Source organism: Harpia harpyja, chromosome 13, assembly GCF_026419915.1.
Source record: "Harpia harpyja isolate bHarHar1 chromosome 13, bHarHar1 primary haplotype, whole genome shotgun sequence".
Classification (NCBI taxonomy): domain Eukaryota; kingdom Metazoa; phylum Chordata; class Aves; order Accipitriformes; family Accipitridae; genus Harpia; species Harpia harpyja.
The window spans coordinates 44133995-44155143 of NC_068952.1; the positions used below are offsets into that span (position 1 = coordinate 44133995).

The 21149-nt window shown below is 38.9% G+C and overlaps 1 protein-coding gene across 5 annotated transcripts in view; it reads right to left on the minus strand.

Annotated features, from left to right (window-relative positions):
- The window catches only part of SLC23A2 (solute carrier family 23 member 2), a 68570-nt gene that overhangs the window by 15509 nt on the left and 31912 nt on the right, over window positions 1-21149 (minus strand). For 4 of the 5 annotated variants that reach the window (XM_052806517.1, XM_052806518.1, XM_052806516.1 and 1 more), the window contains 7 exons: window positions 17338-17617; window positions 16572-16670; window positions 11015-11131; window positions 9666-9823; window positions 5002-5090; window positions 3428-3498; window positions 2094-2275 (listed from right to left, as the gene is read on the minus strand). In XM_052806517.1, the coding sequence (XP_052662477.1) occupies window positions 2094-2275; window positions 3428-3498; window positions 5002-5090; window positions 9666-9823; window positions 11015-11131; window positions 16572-16670; window positions 17338-17469 (848 nt within the window). In that variant the 5' untranslated portion in view covers window positions 17470-17617. Of the gene's footprint in view, window positions 1-2093; window positions 2276-3427; window positions 3499-5001; window positions 5091-9665; window positions 9824-11014; window positions 11132-16571; window positions 16671-17337; window positions 17618-18196; window positions 18217-21149 lie in introns of those variants that run through there. The other variant, XM_052806520.1, reaches the window with a different exon arrangement.

The window sequence follows — 21149 nt, forward strand, 5'->3', positions numbered from 1 at the left end:
TGTCTGAAGAAGCAAAGCTTTTCTGAAATTTGAGATTATGTTTTTATCAGCTGACTTAAAAAAAAAAAAAACAAGGCGGATTTTAAGCCTCCCTCCCTCTTCTGTCCAAGATCAGTTTCAGTCTGTAAGAAACAAAACAGAGCTTTATTCTCCCTCAATCTCCAGGAACAAAGAGCTCTGCACAAGAAGGGTGTCATTTATAGCCTTTACCCCTGACTAGAGCAGAATGATAAAGGCATCTTTTCCTTGCATTCAGGGAACATTTTGGCATCTCTCCCAAAGTCTATTATGGAAAGATGGGCTCCACTCCCTAAGAGCAGCTATCCTGCCATGCTAGCCCTGAGGACGGGTGGCTTTGTATTTTGATTTATTTAGTAGAGAGTTGTAAATAATGTAACAATATTATATTATTGTAAATAATATTATATTGGCTACACGGCAGGGGAGCTTACTGCCATTCTGTAAATAATTCTGTAAAATATTACCAAATCTTTAAATGCCCAGAGAAACAATTTGGTTCACCAGATATACAGGGAAAGACTAATTCAGGAACAATTTCCCTTTTTACAGATCACGATGTGATGTGTTTTATGGATTAAATTATTTCAGCTTGGCAAACGCAGAACAAGCAAGGTCAGAAAACTGTTTGGGAAACTGAAAATCTTGTCAAATAGCAACTGTAGCTAAGAGAGGATAACAGCTGTTACACAGGTATTATTCTGCTGTGCTAGATAGCAACACAGTATTTTCATCTCAGCAGAACAGTAAAGACAATTTCAAGTGCCACATCTTGTAGAGATCAAGTTACTTTTGAGTGGCTCTAGATGGCTATGGAGTTATTTTCAACAATCTAGTGCACATTTTTGCATGGCAGAAGCCAGAAATACTTATTGACTGGGTAATATTTAAATCCCATTCCTAAATTCATTTATTTTTTTCCATCTGCAAAATGTCAACTTCAATTACACATTCCCATGTCCAGCTCGCCAACAGTCTGCTTGATTGATTTAATGTTAGTCCCAACTTGCATAGAATTTGTTTTACAGGAAAATAAAATGTTCCTTTGGGTCAGCTGCTTAACATAATAGAATTACAAAAATATTCATGATGCTAACATACAAGATAAAAGAGAATTAAACAGCCCTTTTAATCATAAGCTGCACTTATGGAATACTTTACATGTTCAAAGTACTGTGCAAACAGATTAGTCAGATCAGAATCTGATCTCATCAAGTCATTCCTTCTGCTTCCAGAGCCAACACAGAGTTGGTCGCTATACATTGAATACAGCAACTGCTTCAGCCAATTTCCTTCTCCCTAAAATGTGGTTTCCATCCTTATTTGGCTGGTTATCCACAGTACCTCACAGGAAGCTTTTGTCTTCATCTCATTTTTCTGTTATTCCCTTTCAAACCACTAATCTCAATTCTTGAATTTCCCTGGCATCTATACCTACAGAAGCACACACATCATGCCCTGAACTTCACTCTAAAGGCCTTTTTGTCTACTAAACAGAAATCTGCCTATTTATGTCTCATGGAAATGGCATTCATCTTATGGCATTCATGGAAATACACATGCTCTCTGTTGTCACACAAATTTCTCTTGGCTATAGGTAAGCAAACCAGTAATAATGACAAATGGACCACTACTACCAATGGTATTTGCTTGCTGTTGCAGAACAAGAAACATACACAATAGCATCATAAAAATAGAAATAAAAATTGTCCACTAATCTGTTTTGCTAAAAGTTTTGCTAAATCATCTTTTCTATAGCACTGAATCAGACCCAGCCAATGGCTCCCAGACCAACTATTGTTTTATAAAATTCTCTGTTCTCCACACCTCACTTTCAGCTGTTATCCTTTCCTGCCTCCTTGAGTTGCTGCTGTCCTTGTTCCCAAATTGCCAGCTGACCCTATCCAGACCCACTCGCATTCCTGCACACGGTATTTCTCCATGCTGGGAGCACTGCAACGCTACCGTTGGCAGCCGAGCAGACTCTGGCTTTTCCCAGGCACTCCAAAATTCTTGCATGATGACTTACCAACTGGGACCCCCGGCCTAAGCCAAGAACTCCCAGGAGTACTTACAACATCGCGATACCCCAGTGTTTGCCTGCTCTTTCTCCAGCAGCTTGGAAACCGGAGAGGCCGATGAGAGCAACAGTTGGCGTGATGGTCAGAGGTCCAATGTATCGCAACAGGGCGCCGGGAAGGCCAAGCAAACCGATCACCACTTCTATCAAGGAGGACATGATAATAGCGCCTTGGATCTGAACACACAAGAACGGGAAAGAGACAGTTCAGTCAAATCTTACAAGCAAACCCAAAACATTTCTTTTTCTGCTCTGGATTACAAACTGCAGTTAAAAGAATTCAGTGACACAGAAGAACTCAGCAAATTTTTCGTCATAAAACAGCTCATTATGTTTAAGTGACTTATTGCTTAAGCATAACACTTATGGTTTTCTCCACAAAACTATTACACAACAGACCAGTGGGCCAGTCTGGTAGTTGTGTGGATAGCACATCACACTGTCAGACAGGAGACCTTGGTTCCAGGCTAACCTTTAAGCTCTCAGATCGAACCGGCAAGGGTTGCTGGCGCCACGGAGGTGATGCTCCTAGCTCCTAGGGGCAGAGTGTATGCTGCATTGTTCACAAGTGCTCCTTAGAAGCTGGTATAGAGCAGCGTTGTGGTCTCAGGAGACTGTCAGCCCTCTTGGCTGCAGGGCTCTTGGCAGGATGTAGCTATGGTTTGAACATGGGGAAGAGAGAGGGGTTGTTTTTAATTAAGAAAAAGTTTGCAGCCCAAAGCAACGGGATGGGAGATAAATTCCATGACACACGCCTTAATTTGGACTACACTATCTACCACTCTAGTGTGATGCCTGGGCACAACCCTCATCCTGGGCTCTGCAGAGCATGACGAAGTTCAGACTGCAATGCTGCGAGTGGAGAAGGAGTTTGATATATTTCAGCAAGTCTCTTGGCAGAATCAACGTCTTATTAGAATAGTCTCCAACTTAAGACACCTAGGGATGAACCAGATTTGCTAACTGCGTATTTACCTTCCACGGGACAGCCTACTGAACAGAGTAACAGCAGGCAAGTGGTCTGGTAGCAGCTGAACTGCTAGCAGTGAGCACAAATCGCAAAGTGTTATAAGAAGAGTATTCGTCTTGCTTGTGCATTTTACTGCGCATCTTTTGGAATGTGGTAACTAACTCCTTGTATTTGCTGTCCAGCAATGAACAAGTTGAAAAGATGGAAGACTTCCATGAAATGAGTAAAGGGATATATTCAAATGAAAATTGCAGTGAAAGAAGAAATTACCAACTTAAAGATGAGAACACACAGATAGTTAGGTGAGAAACTTAACTGGAATCAGACAGATCAACATCTAAAGGCTACTCCTACATTACCTCTCGTATTCTGGGATACCAGATGTGCTCAGTGTGAAGCAGTTCTGTTGTTCCGTTTGTAACTGTTATATCTTACAAAAGGAAGAAAAGAAAAAACACAGGTATTTATTCCTCAGCCATTTTAGCATTATTTAATAAAAAATAAATCTCTCCTCAAGCTGCGTCTGACAAACGAGCCTTGATTTACACAGAATAAAAGTTCTGCAATGCTACAAATCAAGTAATAGCATGCTTACATTCCCCAAGAGCTAACCACTAATTCTATCCACTGTACCAAAGTGGAAAAAACCCATAACTTTCAGAAACAAAGGTCAATTAGGGATTCTCTTCCCACTCCAGTAAACTGGATGAATGGAGAATTACTCAACTGCACCCTAGGAATCAAGTACTCCAACGTCTGTTGTTCACCAATTTAGGTCACTCGCTGAATGATGAATTGACCCGTGATAACAACCCCATCTGACCCTTTTTGAAGGTTAAAAGGTTCAAGAGCAAGATGCAGCAAAGTCTCTTTTTGAAAAGCCGAAGTAGTGGAAAAAATTGCTTTGCTATCAAAGGTTATCAGACAGTATTTTCTTTCAGCAAGGTGTGTATTAGGATACCTGCACATTTTGGTGCACAGAAATATCCAACACAGTTAGCACTACTAAAGCACACCACAGTTTGCCTTTAAAACTTGGGCACTGAAACCCACGTGCTGTTTCTCAGGAGCTAAATCTGACTCCCCCACTGAGAAAATGTAAATGCTCAAAGCTAAGTTTTCTACAGAAAAAACATCAGGAAAACTAATTAGATGGTCGTAAGTGAATCAAGAGAGATGTATAAACACATGAATAATATAAATATAAATCATGAGAGAATCAAGGACCCCTGGGAAGAACTTTAATTAGAAGCAAGCAGCCTGCTTCTCTATACTGCTGCCTTGCACTGCCCACAGCCTTATTACTGAATAACCACACCCCATTAAAAAGAAAACTGCCAGAGCTGTTTCCACTTCAGTTTTCTAACCTAAGCAAAAGCCCCCTACCCAAGCAGTTTTACTGCACATTTTCACTCTAAATAAATTCAAAAGCTTTCAGGATGATGGCGTTAGCAAAGAAAAAGTTAATATGAACAGCTAAATATTGTCAAAGCTTGCTCTGCAAAACCTCTCAGGTATGATTTAAACAGGTAAAAATATTGGTCTTGAGGTGATGCTGAACATTGCTCAAACTTCCTACTACTCAACTGAAAAGGGCTCGATTGGACTCACTATTTCCAAATACTGGAAAGGAACATTTACGGAATCCTTCTGCCTTTCTCTACATTGTTAATAAAAGAATCGTTTTATGCTACTGCTAAGATTTCTTTTGTCAACATTTTTTATATTTAAAAAAGCGCCAGAAACAGAATTCCACAAGGGCATTTTTAGGAATCTTTTTCCAAGGCACAAAGTTTTAACATTGTAAAAAGGAGAGAATTTTTCATATTCACTGCTCATTACTTCATTTCCATATCAAAAGGTTTGGCAGTTGCACTATACGTGATCTGGGTCATTTGTCACTTAAACCTGAACAAGCATAAATGACAATTACCTGTATTATTACATTTCCACTTCTCCAGGGAGAGTATTGCTCTAGCAGGTGCTAAGAATGCAAAAGCACTCGCTTGAAACAAGGGTAACCTGGTGGAAAGGGAAAGAAGAGATGCTGACATTTCTCGGTGTTACAGTACCGTGTCAGGATATGAATTGCAGTTAGGTGGTTACTCATCCTCAAAACCATCCTTTATTGGGGGTTATTAAAAATGTGAAATATGAGAATTTCTTATTAAAAAGAACAGCCATAGAAATACTAAGACTTCACAAACCAAAGACCTAACAGAAGACACTACATGCATGAAGTTATTAATACAACGCCTATAACAGATAATTACCAGATACCAACACACAGGTACCAAATATTGATTTAAGGTTTTGACTCAGCAGCGCAACAGGGATACAGATGCACATTCTGATGTAAGTACCAGCCAGACTGCTGAACATGCAGCTTTTACGGTCCTGCCACATTAAAAAAGCTCTCTGATAGACCAGTATGCAGTCTGCACACTCAGTACCCTCCCCCTGCGTGACTTGAAGTACAGTCATTTATACATTCATCTTTAAGTGTATGTGTAAATAACTATTAGGTTGATAAGAGCTGATTAGATGTTCCAGGTGGCTACCAACAATAAACAGAAACGCTGCAAGAATTTCAAGATGACATTCTTAGCATTGGCATTTATACTTCCCAAAAGGTTTAAGATCTAAAAAGCATCTACCAGCACCAACTACATATTTACTGAATCAACCATAGCTTGCATCACAAACATCACAAATATCCAAATGTTACTTAACTACAGCGAAGATGCACTTTGAACTATTCTATAAATACCATCATTAATGGATTGTAATAAGATTCTCTTTAACAGCAGATCTCAAACTGTAACACGTGGAACACTTAACTGCTCATGCGGCTCTAGTTACTGCACCGTGTTTATGGCTGTTTTACAGCTGCAATGAAGTGCCTCGATGCCAGTGCAAACACCAATAAAGGAAAAAGCACTAACTCTAGCAGATTCAGATGAAGATCAGAAAAGGCACAAAGATGGGAAAAAAGAAAAAAAAAAAAAAATCTGTGGGGGAAAGAATCCTATACACGCTTAACAAAAAAGATCAAACCAGAAGCATGTTACTAACAGTAGTTGTAAAGTTCACAGGCAGGAAGTTAGAACAGATGAACTACCATTGGAAAAGAGTTTGGGCCATGAGCAATCTAAAAAACCGACCCACCTACCACAAACGTTGAAAACTACATTAGGAAGTCAAACTTCATAAAATACACCAGCCATCTGAGCACACCTGACTGGCATGCAATTCGCTTCTAAGTTTCTTCAAGCAAAAATCAAAGCTTTATCTTTGGTGAAGAAATGGTTGGTAGCTACGAGTGAATGATTCACCTTATTTTTCAAGGTTCATTAAGCACACTGAGCAAGCTGGTGCCCATGGCAAAATATGCAATACCTGTAACAAGCTGTTACTTCTCTATCCCACCTACACAGTACTCTGTCCCCCCCGTAATGATTTTGTAAACATACGTTGCAAACACATTCTCCAGTGATGAAGTCAGTTGTACTAAGACTCAGGCCCAGATTGTGAGTTTTGGATCACATAAAATACCCTGCGTACATATTGGCTAATAACATCATAGCAGGTCTCACTTAGCTATCCACTCAACCTTTGCATGAGACAGTTAACCTGGAATATTTACCAAAAGGGCCAGTAGGCTCAAAATATTGCCTTTTTTTCTTTCTAAGCAGAAATAAAAAGTCTTTTTTAAAAAACTTTCATTTAAAACTTCTTAGTCAAAATCAGCCAACTAAGACCAGCCTCTTTCTGAAGAGACAGCTGCAGTTTGGAACATGACTTAGAAAATAGCTTTCCCATTGCTAAGCCAGGCATTCACTACTACCTGGGTAAAGTACCACCAGCTTATGATTGGGATATCATTTTAATTTCACGTCTAAATTGTGAAGTTGCTCAATTTTGGCACCAGCCCTTGTGAAGACAGAGCTTTTTATGGAGTTTAAGTCACCTGGAAATGTCTTCATTATCTTAACATGTCACACAGATGTAAGAATGCTTAGACAATATAGCGATGGGCACGGTAACAAACCTAAAATGTTTAAGTATGTTAAAGCTGTATTTGATTGTCTCAGTCACACCAATTACTCTGAATCCTTGCCAAATCTTTTGGCATATTACATAATCTAATAAATAGCCTGAATTCCTAAAATTAGTATGGGTACCAAATTGACCACAACTCTGCCACATAATTGAGCTAAATCCATCTTTAAGGACCTTTAAACCATGGAATTTGACCTTTTGAAACCATAGTGGCTTTATTTGCTGAAATACTTTGCAGTTGACAAACTTGCCAATAAATACTTCAAAATCTCATTTAGAGAACATTGCTGCTAATACCCCATTCCCACCCTTACATAAAACCAGAATCACATGTTAAATAGTTATAAAACATTCAACCGCAGAAATTTTCTCCTTAAATACAAGTTCACTTATTTTAAGACCCAAACACAATTGCCTCTTCAATATATAAACATGTACTTCACAGTGCAAATGGAAGCCACCAAAAAGGGAAAAAAAACCCCAAACAAACCACCATGGAGAACAGAGGTGGGATTATACAGAAGGAACACAGCATTGCAAACTGACGGGACCACACTGGTTTCTGCAAGAGCCCCAAATCACTCTATACTACGTAATAAAGAGAGAGCGCCCAAGACTAGTTAGGGGAAAAAAACAGATTATGACAAACTTTAGTTCTGTGAAGAGATACAAGTCTCAGGAAGCATAAAAGCTTGTTCTGATAAATTTGAGACAGAAGAAGAATTCTGGTAGAAGTACAGGAAAACCAAGATCCCCTTTGAGTTCATCTCCATCCACAACTGCACTTCTTACAAAATTGGAAGATTTTAAACTTCAGTAAATCCAGGGCGGAGACACTCAAAGTCGAACAATAAAAGACCTTATCTTCCAGTTCCTGCCTAGGTCAATAATCCCTCGATTCCCTATATAAAGCACAAATAGAAGATGAAAAAAAATACATCACTCCCATTAGAAGAGAGGTTCAAAACACCAAAGGGCACAACTCTGCTCCTCTGCCTCCTTTCAGACGAGGTACTTGAAAATTTATGACTGCAGCTAAGGCAAGCTACCCTATGAGCACAAAGAGTCAATCAGGCAGAAAATATTATTATTAACTGCAGGTAGCCTTGACTAAAAGAAAATACATTGGGGAAAGAAAATTTTCTCTTTCAACAGTTTTCATTACGCTGTTTTTTCATCAGAATGAACTTTCCATCCAAAACAACGGAGCAATTTAAGAAGTTGAGTAAGACATAGTAAAAAAATAAAGGGAAGGTTTTTTTCAAAGGAAAAAAGACTAACTAAAGATAACTAAAATAGCAACTAAAGATTACATTGGAAAACCTGAAATATTTGGAAAATTTTTAGATGAAAAGCTGATCTACAACTGCAAGTGATCCATCATAGGCTTGCCTTCTGCACCCTATTGAGATAACTTTTCCACCCAAAGATTCTGTTTCTTAGATAAATCTTTAAAAATGTGGGGGGTGTTTGTCCATTTTCTATTGGAATGCAAGATTTCAGCTCACATTGTTCTTAAATTGAACTAAATGACCCATGAATCATTCAAGTAACCACATGAGGGCATACTCTTAAAATACATACTTTTCTTCTGGTTTTACTTATCACTCTTGGTTTATTCAAGATGAAGTAATAACTCTGCAGGTTTTAGCTATTCCCAGTTCCCACAGGCAGTATCAACAAAAGTTTAAGTAAACATGTCAAACACCTCTCTGCAGTGTTTACTGTAGAACATACATTTTAAAAAAAAAAAAATTATCTTCATGTTAATAAAACTTACAACATCCTGTTCATACCAACACCAGATTTTTACAAGTATTTGCTAACACTTGAATTGGTCTCTTGCATCCTCCTAAGGAGAGCAGACCAAAGGAGAGGTACGAGCATCCCAGTGAGGCTACACTGACATATGTGTTTCTTCCCAGTTCAAGAAAAGATCATTACCTGCAACTCAGAGCAACTGACAAATAAAAACAAATTATTTGTTTGTATTGGAAGGTTACAAAGACAGTCAGTTCAGAGAATAAAAAGTTACCCTCATAATTTTTCCCTACCTTTTAATTTGACAAGCCCTTTATGGGAACAAGCACACAATTTGCTGTAGGACTAATCACAATCACCTAAATATTGGCAAGAATATCATTCTTGATCATTATAGTATCATTCAAGAAACTAATAAAAATATCAAAATTAGCTCCTCTTTACCAAGGTGTATGAGTTTTTCCTTTCCCCCAGAAACACTTCTACCTTCTCTGTCCTCATGGATTTCCCTCCTCCTCCTTCCCTCTCCTTGTCCCTGCTGTATTTTCTTACCCTTGGAATGCCTTCTCTGATTTCAGATCCACCTTTTTTTGGGAGCAGCTTTCCAAAAGCTTTCCCTAACTGCCCTGTATTTGACCTGCTATCTTGCATTTCATGTTTATCCTTTGAAAATAGACTACCTACCTCTTGGATCCTGGACTGCATTCTGGAAATCCCAACAGATATCTAGGCTTATCACCATCTCAACAACTACAAACAAGTCCTCAACCTCACCTGCACCCAAAAGTTGTTTGTAACAATGTAGTGATGCCCACGCAGAAGAAAATGGTCCCAATCAATTGGCTGGTAGCCCACTGGTCAAATCCAACACACATGGCATCAGCTAGCAAAAAGGGCACTGCTATAGTTCCACTGAAACATGTTAAGTAATGCTGTAAAGACAAAAATGGTTTGTTAATACTGCAGCCAATACTAGGAAGTAAATAAATTTATGACCATCTTTTTTTTTTCACCAGATATTTTTGCTTTTGAATTATCCACCAAAGCTCTCACTTCCCGGTCCTGAGCATTTCTTCAAATATTTCCCTTCTATGTCGAGCTACCACTAGTCTGCTGCTAATGATCGCTATTTCTGTAGGATAAAGTACGTTATTTAAATAGCTACATGGCTACTGTTCTTGATGAGGAGGTATCTAGGAAACTGTGCTGAAAACAGCTTCTAACTCAGAAAAGCAGATAAATAACTGCATTCACTTTCAACCATGTGAAAAACCATTAGCTTACAAATGAACTTAGAGCACACAGAAACTAGGATGCAAATAAGCTCATTCCCAAGTACCAGAAACTAGGTACTCATTAATTCTTTTTCAATCCAAATACATTAAGCAAACAAACAAACAAGAGTCACCATATTCAACAACGCAAGTAAAAATATAATCCTACAGAACCGCCTGTCCTTGAGGAAAGGCAGAAACAAAAAGGATGCTCTGGAATGTATTTGTTTGGAGATCTCAACATACTTTACAGATATTAACAAATTCTCAGCATTCCTGTGGGACAGATATTATTACCATTTGAGAAAGAAAGGAGATGAAATGAGCTGTTCAGCTTCACACAAATGAGTGGCTGAGCTGGTAGGAGGGTCCAGCTCACCACTAGAGCCCTACTCATTGCAGGAAGCACACACTCTCACTCCAAAGAGTGCAGAATTTGCCTGCCTCACTTACTAGCGAGCCTACAGGTCCAGGATGAGGCTATCGAGCTTGCAGAATTGAAATGACTACAGTAGCAGCTTTAATATTCAATATTTCAAGACTAAACCATTATCTCTCCCCATCTTTAATTTCAGAGGTGCCAGATGTCACTTTCTGAAACTTAGCACTTAGCATTTGCTCACTTATTTGCTAACAGCAGCTTACAAGACTAAATATTGAAGTGAATGTCACAAATGCATATGCCAGCAAACAGTAATATAGATCATTATCAACACAGTAATCTTTGTGATCAACTTCAGAAGAAACTATCTTAACACTTTATTCAAACATGTGAGAGCGTGGGAAGAATAAAATTATCACATACACAAATGCAAGGAAGAAAAATATTATAGCTGTTTTGAAACATACCTGTAACCCCAAAAATATGCAGAGATACCAAGGAGGAACATCTTCGATAGTGTAAATCATGTCAGTTCTCTGTGCGTCCAAGCTGCCACTGCTGTCCAGTGTCTCTGCCAAAGAGCTCTGTTTTGATAGGGGGGGGTAGAAAGGCGGGCAGGGTAAAAAAGAGTGGAGGAGGACACAAACAAGAACAGTAGGTTACTGTTACATATGAATAAGCTGAATTTGAATTACCAGGCAATTCCCAGATACTCCAGGGCTGGTATAATACTCCCACGCAACGTTGATATGTTACATTTTTAAAGCCTTTTACCTCTGACGACAAGCTCATCTCCAGCTGTAGCTACTGAACTTCCCTGCTTATTTATACTAAGACAACAATTGTTCTTTTATGATATAACCGATCTGGCAGCCAAAAGGTGCCCAAAAAATGGGATTATCATGACAGAACTGTTTATTTAAAAAAAGAAAAAACAAAGAAGAAAAAAAGGGAAGAATCGGAAGTAAGCGGAAGAGTCAACAATGGGTATTTTCAAAGCAGAATGGCTATCCTTGCATAAGAGACCAAAATCAGAGGCAAGAAAGTTCCTTATTAAGGTAATTGCTTCCCCGCTTAATTCTTACTCAATTTCAGTCTTGGTTAACCTTTTTTAGCCACAAGATTTATTATTTTTGCTTCCACCCCACATTCAAGCAGTCAAGAAAAATGCTAATCATTATAACTGAATACATCCACAGCCAATTTATATTAGTCAAGGGGACTTACTCCAAACCGACAGGAATTTAAGCAAGACCACATTCTGGCCTACCATGTGCCCTAATTTGCAGAGAGCTAACAAACAAATGACCACACATATACACGCATCAAAATCCCTAAAGATTTTCCATTAAAACACAATTCAGCTCAATCATTTCTTCTTTACAACTAAGTGGAATTGTTTCGTTCAAACTGTCTGGTTTTAAAATTCCTGAGAACAAAAATACAAGGCTCCAAAGCCCAAATACCAACAACAAAAGCAGGAGGAAGTATCAGATTTTATCATTTCAGCTCAACTAACCAAAAAATACCTTATATAACTACTGTTCTGACCTAATCCACACTAGAACATAACAAACTCATGTGAAGTAGCCTTACACAAAGACCGGGAACTTTGCCAGACTCGTGACTTTGCCTCAAATGGTCTTTACTTCTTCAAAAATCACAACACATCCACAGATTATGCTTAGATAATCTCCATTTGATTTATCATCTACAAGGTCAGGGAAGCCAAACTGATCCATGGTATTTCCCTCTTACCTCAGATTTCTGTTGGGAAAACAAATGCCACTGGTTTAATTCAAATTCAGGGAGTGTAAATGACCACATCACTATGGAAAGGTCAAGGGTATTACAGTGGAAAAGCAAAATATAGAAACACTAATTCCAGAAAACGCTTTTAAACAACATTAAGCACCGAGCAATCTGCTCACCAGGGTTAGTTTAAATAAGGTCCAGGTCCTAAACAGAGGAATAAGGGAAGTTGTTCACTGCACAACTCATCTTGCCAATTTGCAGCACTGATGCAATTTTTTCATTGACTGAAAAATGGAAGACTGCTCTCCTGACCTGATTCTCTACAAAACAAATTAAAAAAATCAGGAACTTGAGTTTTAGAACTTCACTTCATACTGGAGGGAGAGCACTGAAGAGCAGTAAACCTGTACACATCTTGTCTCTAACTGGAACTTAGGAAAAAACGCGTACATCCTCATGTCAAGGCAATTACGTGCAGATCCAAGGTAGGGCACAAAGTGGCTGACCCACAAAGACAGGCAGAAGAAGGAAGACTCAAGAGCCAACGAAGTTATGGACAAAGAGCAAGAAATTTGTCAGCACTAGAGGCTTCTTTTAAGAACTTCCTCAGGAAAACAAAGATTTGCCCAGAGAAGCTCCTGTGATACTTTCTGTTGTCATAAAGCAGTTTTTGTTAACCGTTCCCCAGAGCCTATACAAACACATACATATATATACCAAAAAATATATGTATGTGTATGATTGCCTCACCTCTCCTCTATTTCACTGCAACATATGCTCCACCTGAGAAATTTGCTCACCAGTGATACTGCCTGTTTATTCAACATTTTGACTAAGAGGTCATCATGCACTTTCAGAGAGGCAGAGGTCATGAAGGAAGAGTCAGAACGGTTACAACATCTGCTCCTGAGGTAGGAACAGAGAGGTATCAGCAGAAATTAACTGTTTGCTTCATGAATCACGTCTGCGTTGGCTTGCTGAAGCCACCCAAATAGCAGCACAGATTTGGGAGAACAAACTGGATAGTTCCCCACCTGACTGCAGTTTGAAAAGATGAAACACCTACCACTGTGTACTGAGCAACCTGCATTACTCCTTCCAAGGACAGACAGAAATGGGATTTTCAAAATTCATGATGTTCCCATGCAGGATACCAGGTTCTCTAAAAATCCAGTAAGTGACTTGTGCAGATTGGTGACCTGTTTTGGCCCCTGCCTTTTGGAAACCCACCTTTTGGCCTATTTTCTAACTTTGCCAGACCAACATCCAGTGGCTACCTAATTGTTCCATTTAGTGCCAAACACTAATTTTCCTAATAGGACTGATGAGGTTGCATCAAGTACATTCCTTAACTGTTCCACCTGCCATTCTATTCTATTCTATATATTCCCCCTCTTCTTTGGGCAGCAGAAATCAGAAACAATGACTTATTTCTACCGGGAAGACCATGGCACATGCAGCAAGTTTGTTAGACCTTTCAGAGCTTTTCATTTGTGATTACATTTATGCCTACATTTCTCTGCAAAGAACAAAAAATGATCAGCAGGCACCAGGCCTAGGAACAAGTCAACTCGTCCATGGCATGCAGAAAGCTCTCTTTGGGCACGGATCAACAACTGCTAACCAATTTAAGCTCTCCTTTAGAAAGTGAAGTTTACAGGTCTTCTAACAAAAGAATTTCAAACTTTAAGCCACAATTCTCATAGCAATGTCTGTCTTACACAGCAAAGTGGTCTGATAAAAAAAAAAAAATCCAGGATACTCCTCATTCCTTCCAAAAGCCAGACTTACTCTGCTTCGAAAGAGGAAGCTTTCACCTTCATCAAACCTTTAGCGGATAATGGCTAAAGGGAACGAATGTAAAACAGACCAAGACTGAACAATGAGGAATTTGAGAAGTAGGGTGAGGTCTGGCTATCCTGCTGATAAGTCACTGGGTAGTCACTGACCCTTTCATATCTTGAGCGTGTGCCTGCTGGTTTAACATACTGACTATGTGCTGGTGCTTGTCAAGTATGCCATAGTACGCTGTAGGGAACTGCTGGGAATGAACTGCACCTTTTTGAATGAGATACCAATCAGAGACTAATTTTTTTTTTTTTATTTATTTTCAATTGGCCAAAGGTAGGACAACACAAAAATGAAAAAAAGCACAGAATAAGTATAAACTGGAGGGTGTGGGGGGCAATGAGACAGAGGGAAAGGTGGAGCAAAAAACCCAAAACCAAACCAAACCACCAAACCCAAAATCCTAAGAAGCAAACACCAACAACAGTACAAGATGAAGGCTCTGTTATCAAGTACTAGTGGGAAGGACCAAAAGAAAACTGATTAACTGCAGGGAATAAGGCATTTAGAGAAATACCTTAAACAAAGAGCCGACAACATGTTCAAATTAATTCTATTAAGCAATAAGCAACATAGTATTGTTTATTTTATAGGGATGCAGCAATACAGTTATTTCTCATCTCGGCTAATAGTTTATCGTTTCAGCTAACAAATATTGCGAGACAATGTAAGCATTGGGCATCCTCCAGCAATTAAGCACATTTCAGTCCTCTTTGTTAAAGGCTTTTTATTCAAGGTGTTTCGTATGCTTTTTTTGGTGAATGATCTCTCAAGAGGAATGGAAAGCCAAGAACAAACATGCTTCATGCACACGTTTATTTTAAGTGAAGAGCAGGAGGTTTGCCTAGATTACCAGAAATACTATCTTAATACATGAGGCTGTTAATTGCTATAGCTCCTCCTTTCACTGTTCCTTCATTGTAAGCCACAGCAAAGCTTTAACTCAAGCAGATTTGGTTGATTAAAAGCTCATGGTCTCTTTAAGGTGAATTATCATCCATCATTTACAGTTCTGATCACATGGATCAAGCGGAAGGGAGAAAGATACACATGTAGTAAAAAGCAGGCCATGAAGACATGCTTTAATGTCTAGAGATCGCTTATCCTAGTTGCACAATTTAATCCCAACACCTTTTGCTCAAGGCTTTTATCAGATTGTCTCTCTCCACGCTAGTCTGAGCATGCTCCAAAAATCAGCCATCACAGACATATGCATCTCAACAGTTGCCAAAATTTGTCCATTAAAACATCAGCATGATCAAGATGGTAGTAGAGATGTATTCGAGACATACAGGCACATCCTGGCATTCATAACATTCTTTTAAAATGTAACACTAAAAGACCTCTGTCAGAATCACCTCTTTAGGGTATATTTTAAGTCTAAAATTCAGAAGTGAATTTTGATGTCCGAGTCAGAAAACCTTAACTACACCCTTTGATATCACCCTTGCCCAACAGAAGTTACAGCCTCAAAGAAATGAGCATCATGATGCTCTTACTTGGAACCAGGAAGAGTTTTGTTCTTGTTTCCATTAGGACACTTGAAAAATTTGGTCAAATTGAGGCTTTTGGGAGATAAGGCTTAACCGCAAAGCCAATTAGACATAAACATTTCAGAAAAAGGTGCTGTTCAGATTTACTGTAATCCTCTTCCTTGTTTTAAACAAAAGCTCAGATTCACACCATCTCTGCCTGCAAGATTATTATTGAACAGGCTTGGGGAACAATGGAATTGAGAAAAAAGCTGGAAAAAATCACAACCAAACTGGTCTCCTTTGAGGCCTCAACTGGGTCTTCCTGAATAGCTAAGATACAATCATCATTATCCTAAGGAAAAATATTCAAGGGTTTTTATGAATGACCTGAAATTCATTTATAAAGCTGTCACATAATAATAATAATAATAATAATAATAATAATAATAATAATAATAATAATAAGCCCCCTGCTTGGAAAAATTACTAGAAAAATTAAGTTTATGAGGTTGGAGCTTGGAAGAAATTGGGAAAGAGAGTGGGAAAGATCCCACTTTTGAAGGAGCTCAACACCACCAGTTTACTTGACTAAATGCAGAAAAAGTTAAGAACTGAAGACCAGAACAGAAAGACCTTATCAGGGAAACCATGCAAAAGGCCAATGGAAATGAAGAAATCAAAAAATTGCATATTACAAATTTTGGTGCCAGGTCAAAGTGCATTAACTGCTTCTAACATTTGCTGAGTCATTCCCCGCGTTCTGCAACTAAAACGTGTGACCAGAAGAGTCATGAGGACAGAGCTCCCCCAAGCCTGATCTGAATCTGCAAGTCAGCATGTTTGATTAGAGAAAGAAAGTCTCTCAGCCAAGTAAAATTAGTGTGGACAAATAATAGAACTGAAAAAGCAAGAATGAGTTCTCACCCAGAACGAAACCACCACATACCTTTTCTGCTATGCCATTTTCTGTAGTATAGATGGCCATCAACTCTGTGTCTTCTGTATCCTGATCACCGCTGGATGTTGCTCCACCGTTTATTACGACCTTAAAAATAAAAGAAAAAGAAACACAAGGTCTTAAAATAAACATTTGCTCTGCAATCACACTTCGTGTCACTCAGTTTTCTCTCTTGGTACTTGACATCTGCCTTTCATATTTTGTCAGAAAACATTACAAGCATGGGAAGCGATCATTTCTATAATAGCATGCCTAGGAATATACAGAATCTTGAAAGACATCACATACGGCTCCTCAAAGCCAGGACAGTGTCAACTGAGGGTGGGGGGAAACCTGCAGCAGACTGGAAGAGTTCTTAAGAGGCAGACATGTACAACAGAACAATACAACTGAAAATCTGAATAAGTAACAGAAGACAAGGAAATATTTCCTTGCTGTTGTCTGCTACTCTTAGTCAAGCAACTCGGGGCATATGGGGGGGCTGGTGCCTTCTGCAGTAGGACAGTTATTTGTTCTAACCATGAACTGCCAGCAGTATTGCATGTCCTGTGAACAGCACTGCTTTCGAGCACACACGTGAAACAACTACAGACAACATAATTGGCCATGTTTATATATAAACAGTAACAAGTGGCAAAAGAGGCTTTACTAACTACTTGTGGAAATAAAGGTTTTGTACAACATAATTAGAACACAGCATTATTAACTGATTCACGCTGAGCTTGACTATGTAGTACCTGAATGTGTTACTTACAGGCAGGGTGAAGAAGGTGGGATGTTTAGATTCATCCTCATATTTGCCTTCTGTTGAGCCTCCTGCCTCCACTGATTTCGAAGTGGTATTCTTACCAATCCCCATCGTTTCCAGAATGTCAAGGACTTGCATACAGTACCCAAGCGGATGCTTCTGGGGGCCAAGTACTAAGGACAATTTCTTATTTAAACAGCAGCACCTCCAGGAATCACAGAAATGCTCAGTAATCCAGCTGGGACATTAGAGTTGCTTTTTTAAGTACCGTTAGCATCAATGGCACCTAGAATTGAAGAGAGAAATTGATTTTTTTCTTGATTACCTAAGTTATATGTACAAACACACATGCCCAGCAGCCTTGGTTCCCTTTCACACTCATGACCCACCAACTCTTAGCGTTCCTTTTTGATTTGATAATTAGCAGATTACCATTTAAAGATAAAGCTGGTGGTATTTTAAATTCTTTCAGGATGGGAATACTGTGTTTATTCTCTCATTCTTCTCTTGTGGTCTTCAACTATTAGTAGTATATTGAAACTTAAGTTTTGTTTCAATTTCACAGTCATTTCCACAGAACTTTTTTGGAACAAAGTATGCCTGTACTCCAGCTACGCAGCAATGTAGAACACCTTGCTATTGGACATCCACTGCAAACAATACTTGTGCTTCTTCAAAGAGTGTAAATTTGTAGACCTACTCACAAGTTCACCGCTGTGTAACTAAATCCTTCCTTTTAAAACAACTTATTTTTAAATAAAAAGCATCCAAGAAGCTTAGACTAGATGGACAGTGAAGTATACCTGACTTTCAGCAAGCCTATTTCAGACAGACAGAAACAGCCCTTTCTGCCAAACACCCTTACCCAAAATTATCCCAGTTGCTCGAGGGACATTCCAAGTAATCTGCCTGATGATGTTGAAGCAACTGCTTCAGGATAAAACTGTGCATTTTAATTAGTATCACTACTATTTTGGCACAGGAACAGGAAAGATTGTACAGCTTACTGGTTCTCTTTTGTTTTCCCAGATGGGTCACTACAGTATAGTTTTCCCACATTCGCTCCTTAAATTAGACCTGCTAGTCCATGGTCATCCACACTTTTGCCATTTCCAAGACTAAGGAACATGAATTAACAGATTTGAACCTAAACTTCCCACAGGACAGCACAGAAAATTCTGCAGCAAACCAAGTTTTGCAACCTGTAGTTACTGAGCTTCAAAAAAAAGAAACTGTGGCAGCAGACAGCTGCGGATAAAACAACCTAAGCTACAGATGAAAGTACACGATAGAACCTGAAAAAACGGCCTTTTCAAAATCATATCAAGCGCAATTTTCTGCAAAGCCAGGAACACATTCAAGCAGCAAAACCCACTGCACACTGGCGTTACTTCAAAAGCAAGTTAATGACATTTTCAACTTAATTGCTAGAGGTGGAAATGCAGCTAATGGACATTCAAAAAACACAGTTATGTATATACTAGAAAGCAAAAAAATAGCGTTTGGGTTTTTTGTTAAGCCTCCCTTCCAAAACGCTGCTCAGGAAAATGCCAGCAGCTTGAATGTCTACTGTAATTGCAATAATAATGAAACTTGACAAAGACCCTTCTGCTAGGGGCAATTTAGGACTGTTTGAAAAATTACAGAGTACTAATATTTTAGAACCTCTTAATAGCTGTTAATTGCCCATTTGCTAGAAAATTCTGGTTATTTCAGGTGAAAGATATTAATCTTTCAAAGCGATGTAACTTTTCAAGAGAGAAAATATACATGCATAAGAAATACTACTTGGGCACTGAGATAGCCTTGAAGCAGTCCTAATTAAATCAAAATGGAATGGAATGTAGTGCCTTCAAATAAGGGTTTAATTAAGACTTGTTTCTTAAAGTAAATATTAAGTTAGCATAATTAATTATTTCTCACTTGAACTTAAGACTAAAGGAGAAGACTAGTTCCAGTACTCACCGTCATGCCATTCTGAAAAAAAGGCATTCCCATTTTTACAATAACCACAGACTTCCCCTTCAAAAGTGCAAATCTCCACTCGAACAGCCACTTTAAATCAGTTTGTCTGCTTCTGAGTTTGTGCACAGATAATTGGCAATGCCTTCTCAAATCTTTATAGGAACGTTCATCTCAAAGCTGCCTATGCAGGTCTGAGAGGCAACGCGAACAGGTTAGAGAGGAGTATGAGATAGAAACTAGTTAAAGGTTTGGGGGCAGTGGGGATGTCAGGGGTGGGGGTTTTTTTGAGGGGTTTTGTTTGCTTTTACTGTAGAAGCACAAGGGATTTTTTTCAAGCACAAAAGAAAAAAAGAAAAGAATTTGCCTTCTTCTGTCAATGTAGACATATTTTATTCTCCAAGAAAATCAGTGATGGAGACAGGCGTGGTTTAGTCTGGCAGCTTTATCATCTCAGATTGGAAAGGAAAAGGGAAGAGGCAGAATTACACCTCCCTAACAAATGCAGCCATGCCAATAAAACACCAGTGTAAGAGTTACACCAGCAGGAAACCTGCCATTCAGGAGATCTGGTTTAAGGTATTCTGGCATGATAAGCTTCTTAGTTAGCATTAACTAGCATCTCTACCAATACAAAAGAAAAGACCATATAATCCTATTTTACTTTGCACTGCAAAACAGTAAGACTGCTATCTTCTCAAAGAAGATGTGATCATTCCTGGGGAATTGTTCTTGAGAATTTCATCAGGAGAGCAGGCAAATAAGCTGTGCCTTATATTAATTCTTGAGAGCTGAAACACAATAGCTAGAACGATAGTGTTTGGATGAGGGTTCCCAGATGATGACAAACAAGTCAAAATAGCCTCATCTGCTACTTTTCCTAGAGAGAGGGAGTGTTGTGTTTGTGTACAGACACATATACATGCACACAAGCACTACACATACCTGTGTCGGGGGGCGGGCAGTCCAAGGAAAATGAGGAGAACAAATTCCCAAACTCTTCTTGCTTCTACTCAGCAATTAAACTTGCACTTAATGGCACAGATGATAATTAGAGATTTTTCAGAATACTTTGATTCTGCACTCAGAAGTGTCTAATTGGAACAGAAATCTCTAGGCGGCAGGAGACCAGGTCATCTGAAAGATACGATTCTTCTGTATCAGCCCTCTTATCCCACCAACGGAACATAGCTAAACAAGATGACTCAGACATTTTATAGCCCTCCTGCAACACATCTAACTGATCAGAAGCTGAAACATCATGTAAAAAGAGATAAAACTCATTCAACGCCAGCTAGGTACACACAGTACACTGAATTATCTGCTGCCTTGGATCAAATGGAAAGGCTAGAAGTGAAATTTCCACTAGGACACTGATTAACATTCATCTCTTTCTATACCAAATTATCTTCAGTGCTCATACATGATTAACCCAGGAAGGCCAAAAGCTGACATGGGTTTACAATGCTTTAGATAAGATCAGTATCTAGACAAATAGCCTACTGCAAGTTCACAAGAGGAAAATCCTCCTAGCCGGGGAAAGGCCACTCTGCATCTTTGACACGCTTGCCTTTTCTCCAACACACAAATCTTCTTCCAGATTTGGTACCACTGGAACAGGACACAAAGCTACGGGAATGTCTGGTTTGACACAACATGGTAGTTCTTACACTTTGCATTTTCATGACTACTAGTACCACATTCTCTATTTTACCAAGGGACCTCCTATTTTGCTTAAACGGGTTACAATGCATTTCAAAGTTCACAGGAAGAAAAAAAGATAAAAACCATCAGAGACAGAAATGTAATGCAAGACTGTAATTAAATGTACTTTTCTTTTTCTTCCTGCAGTTTCT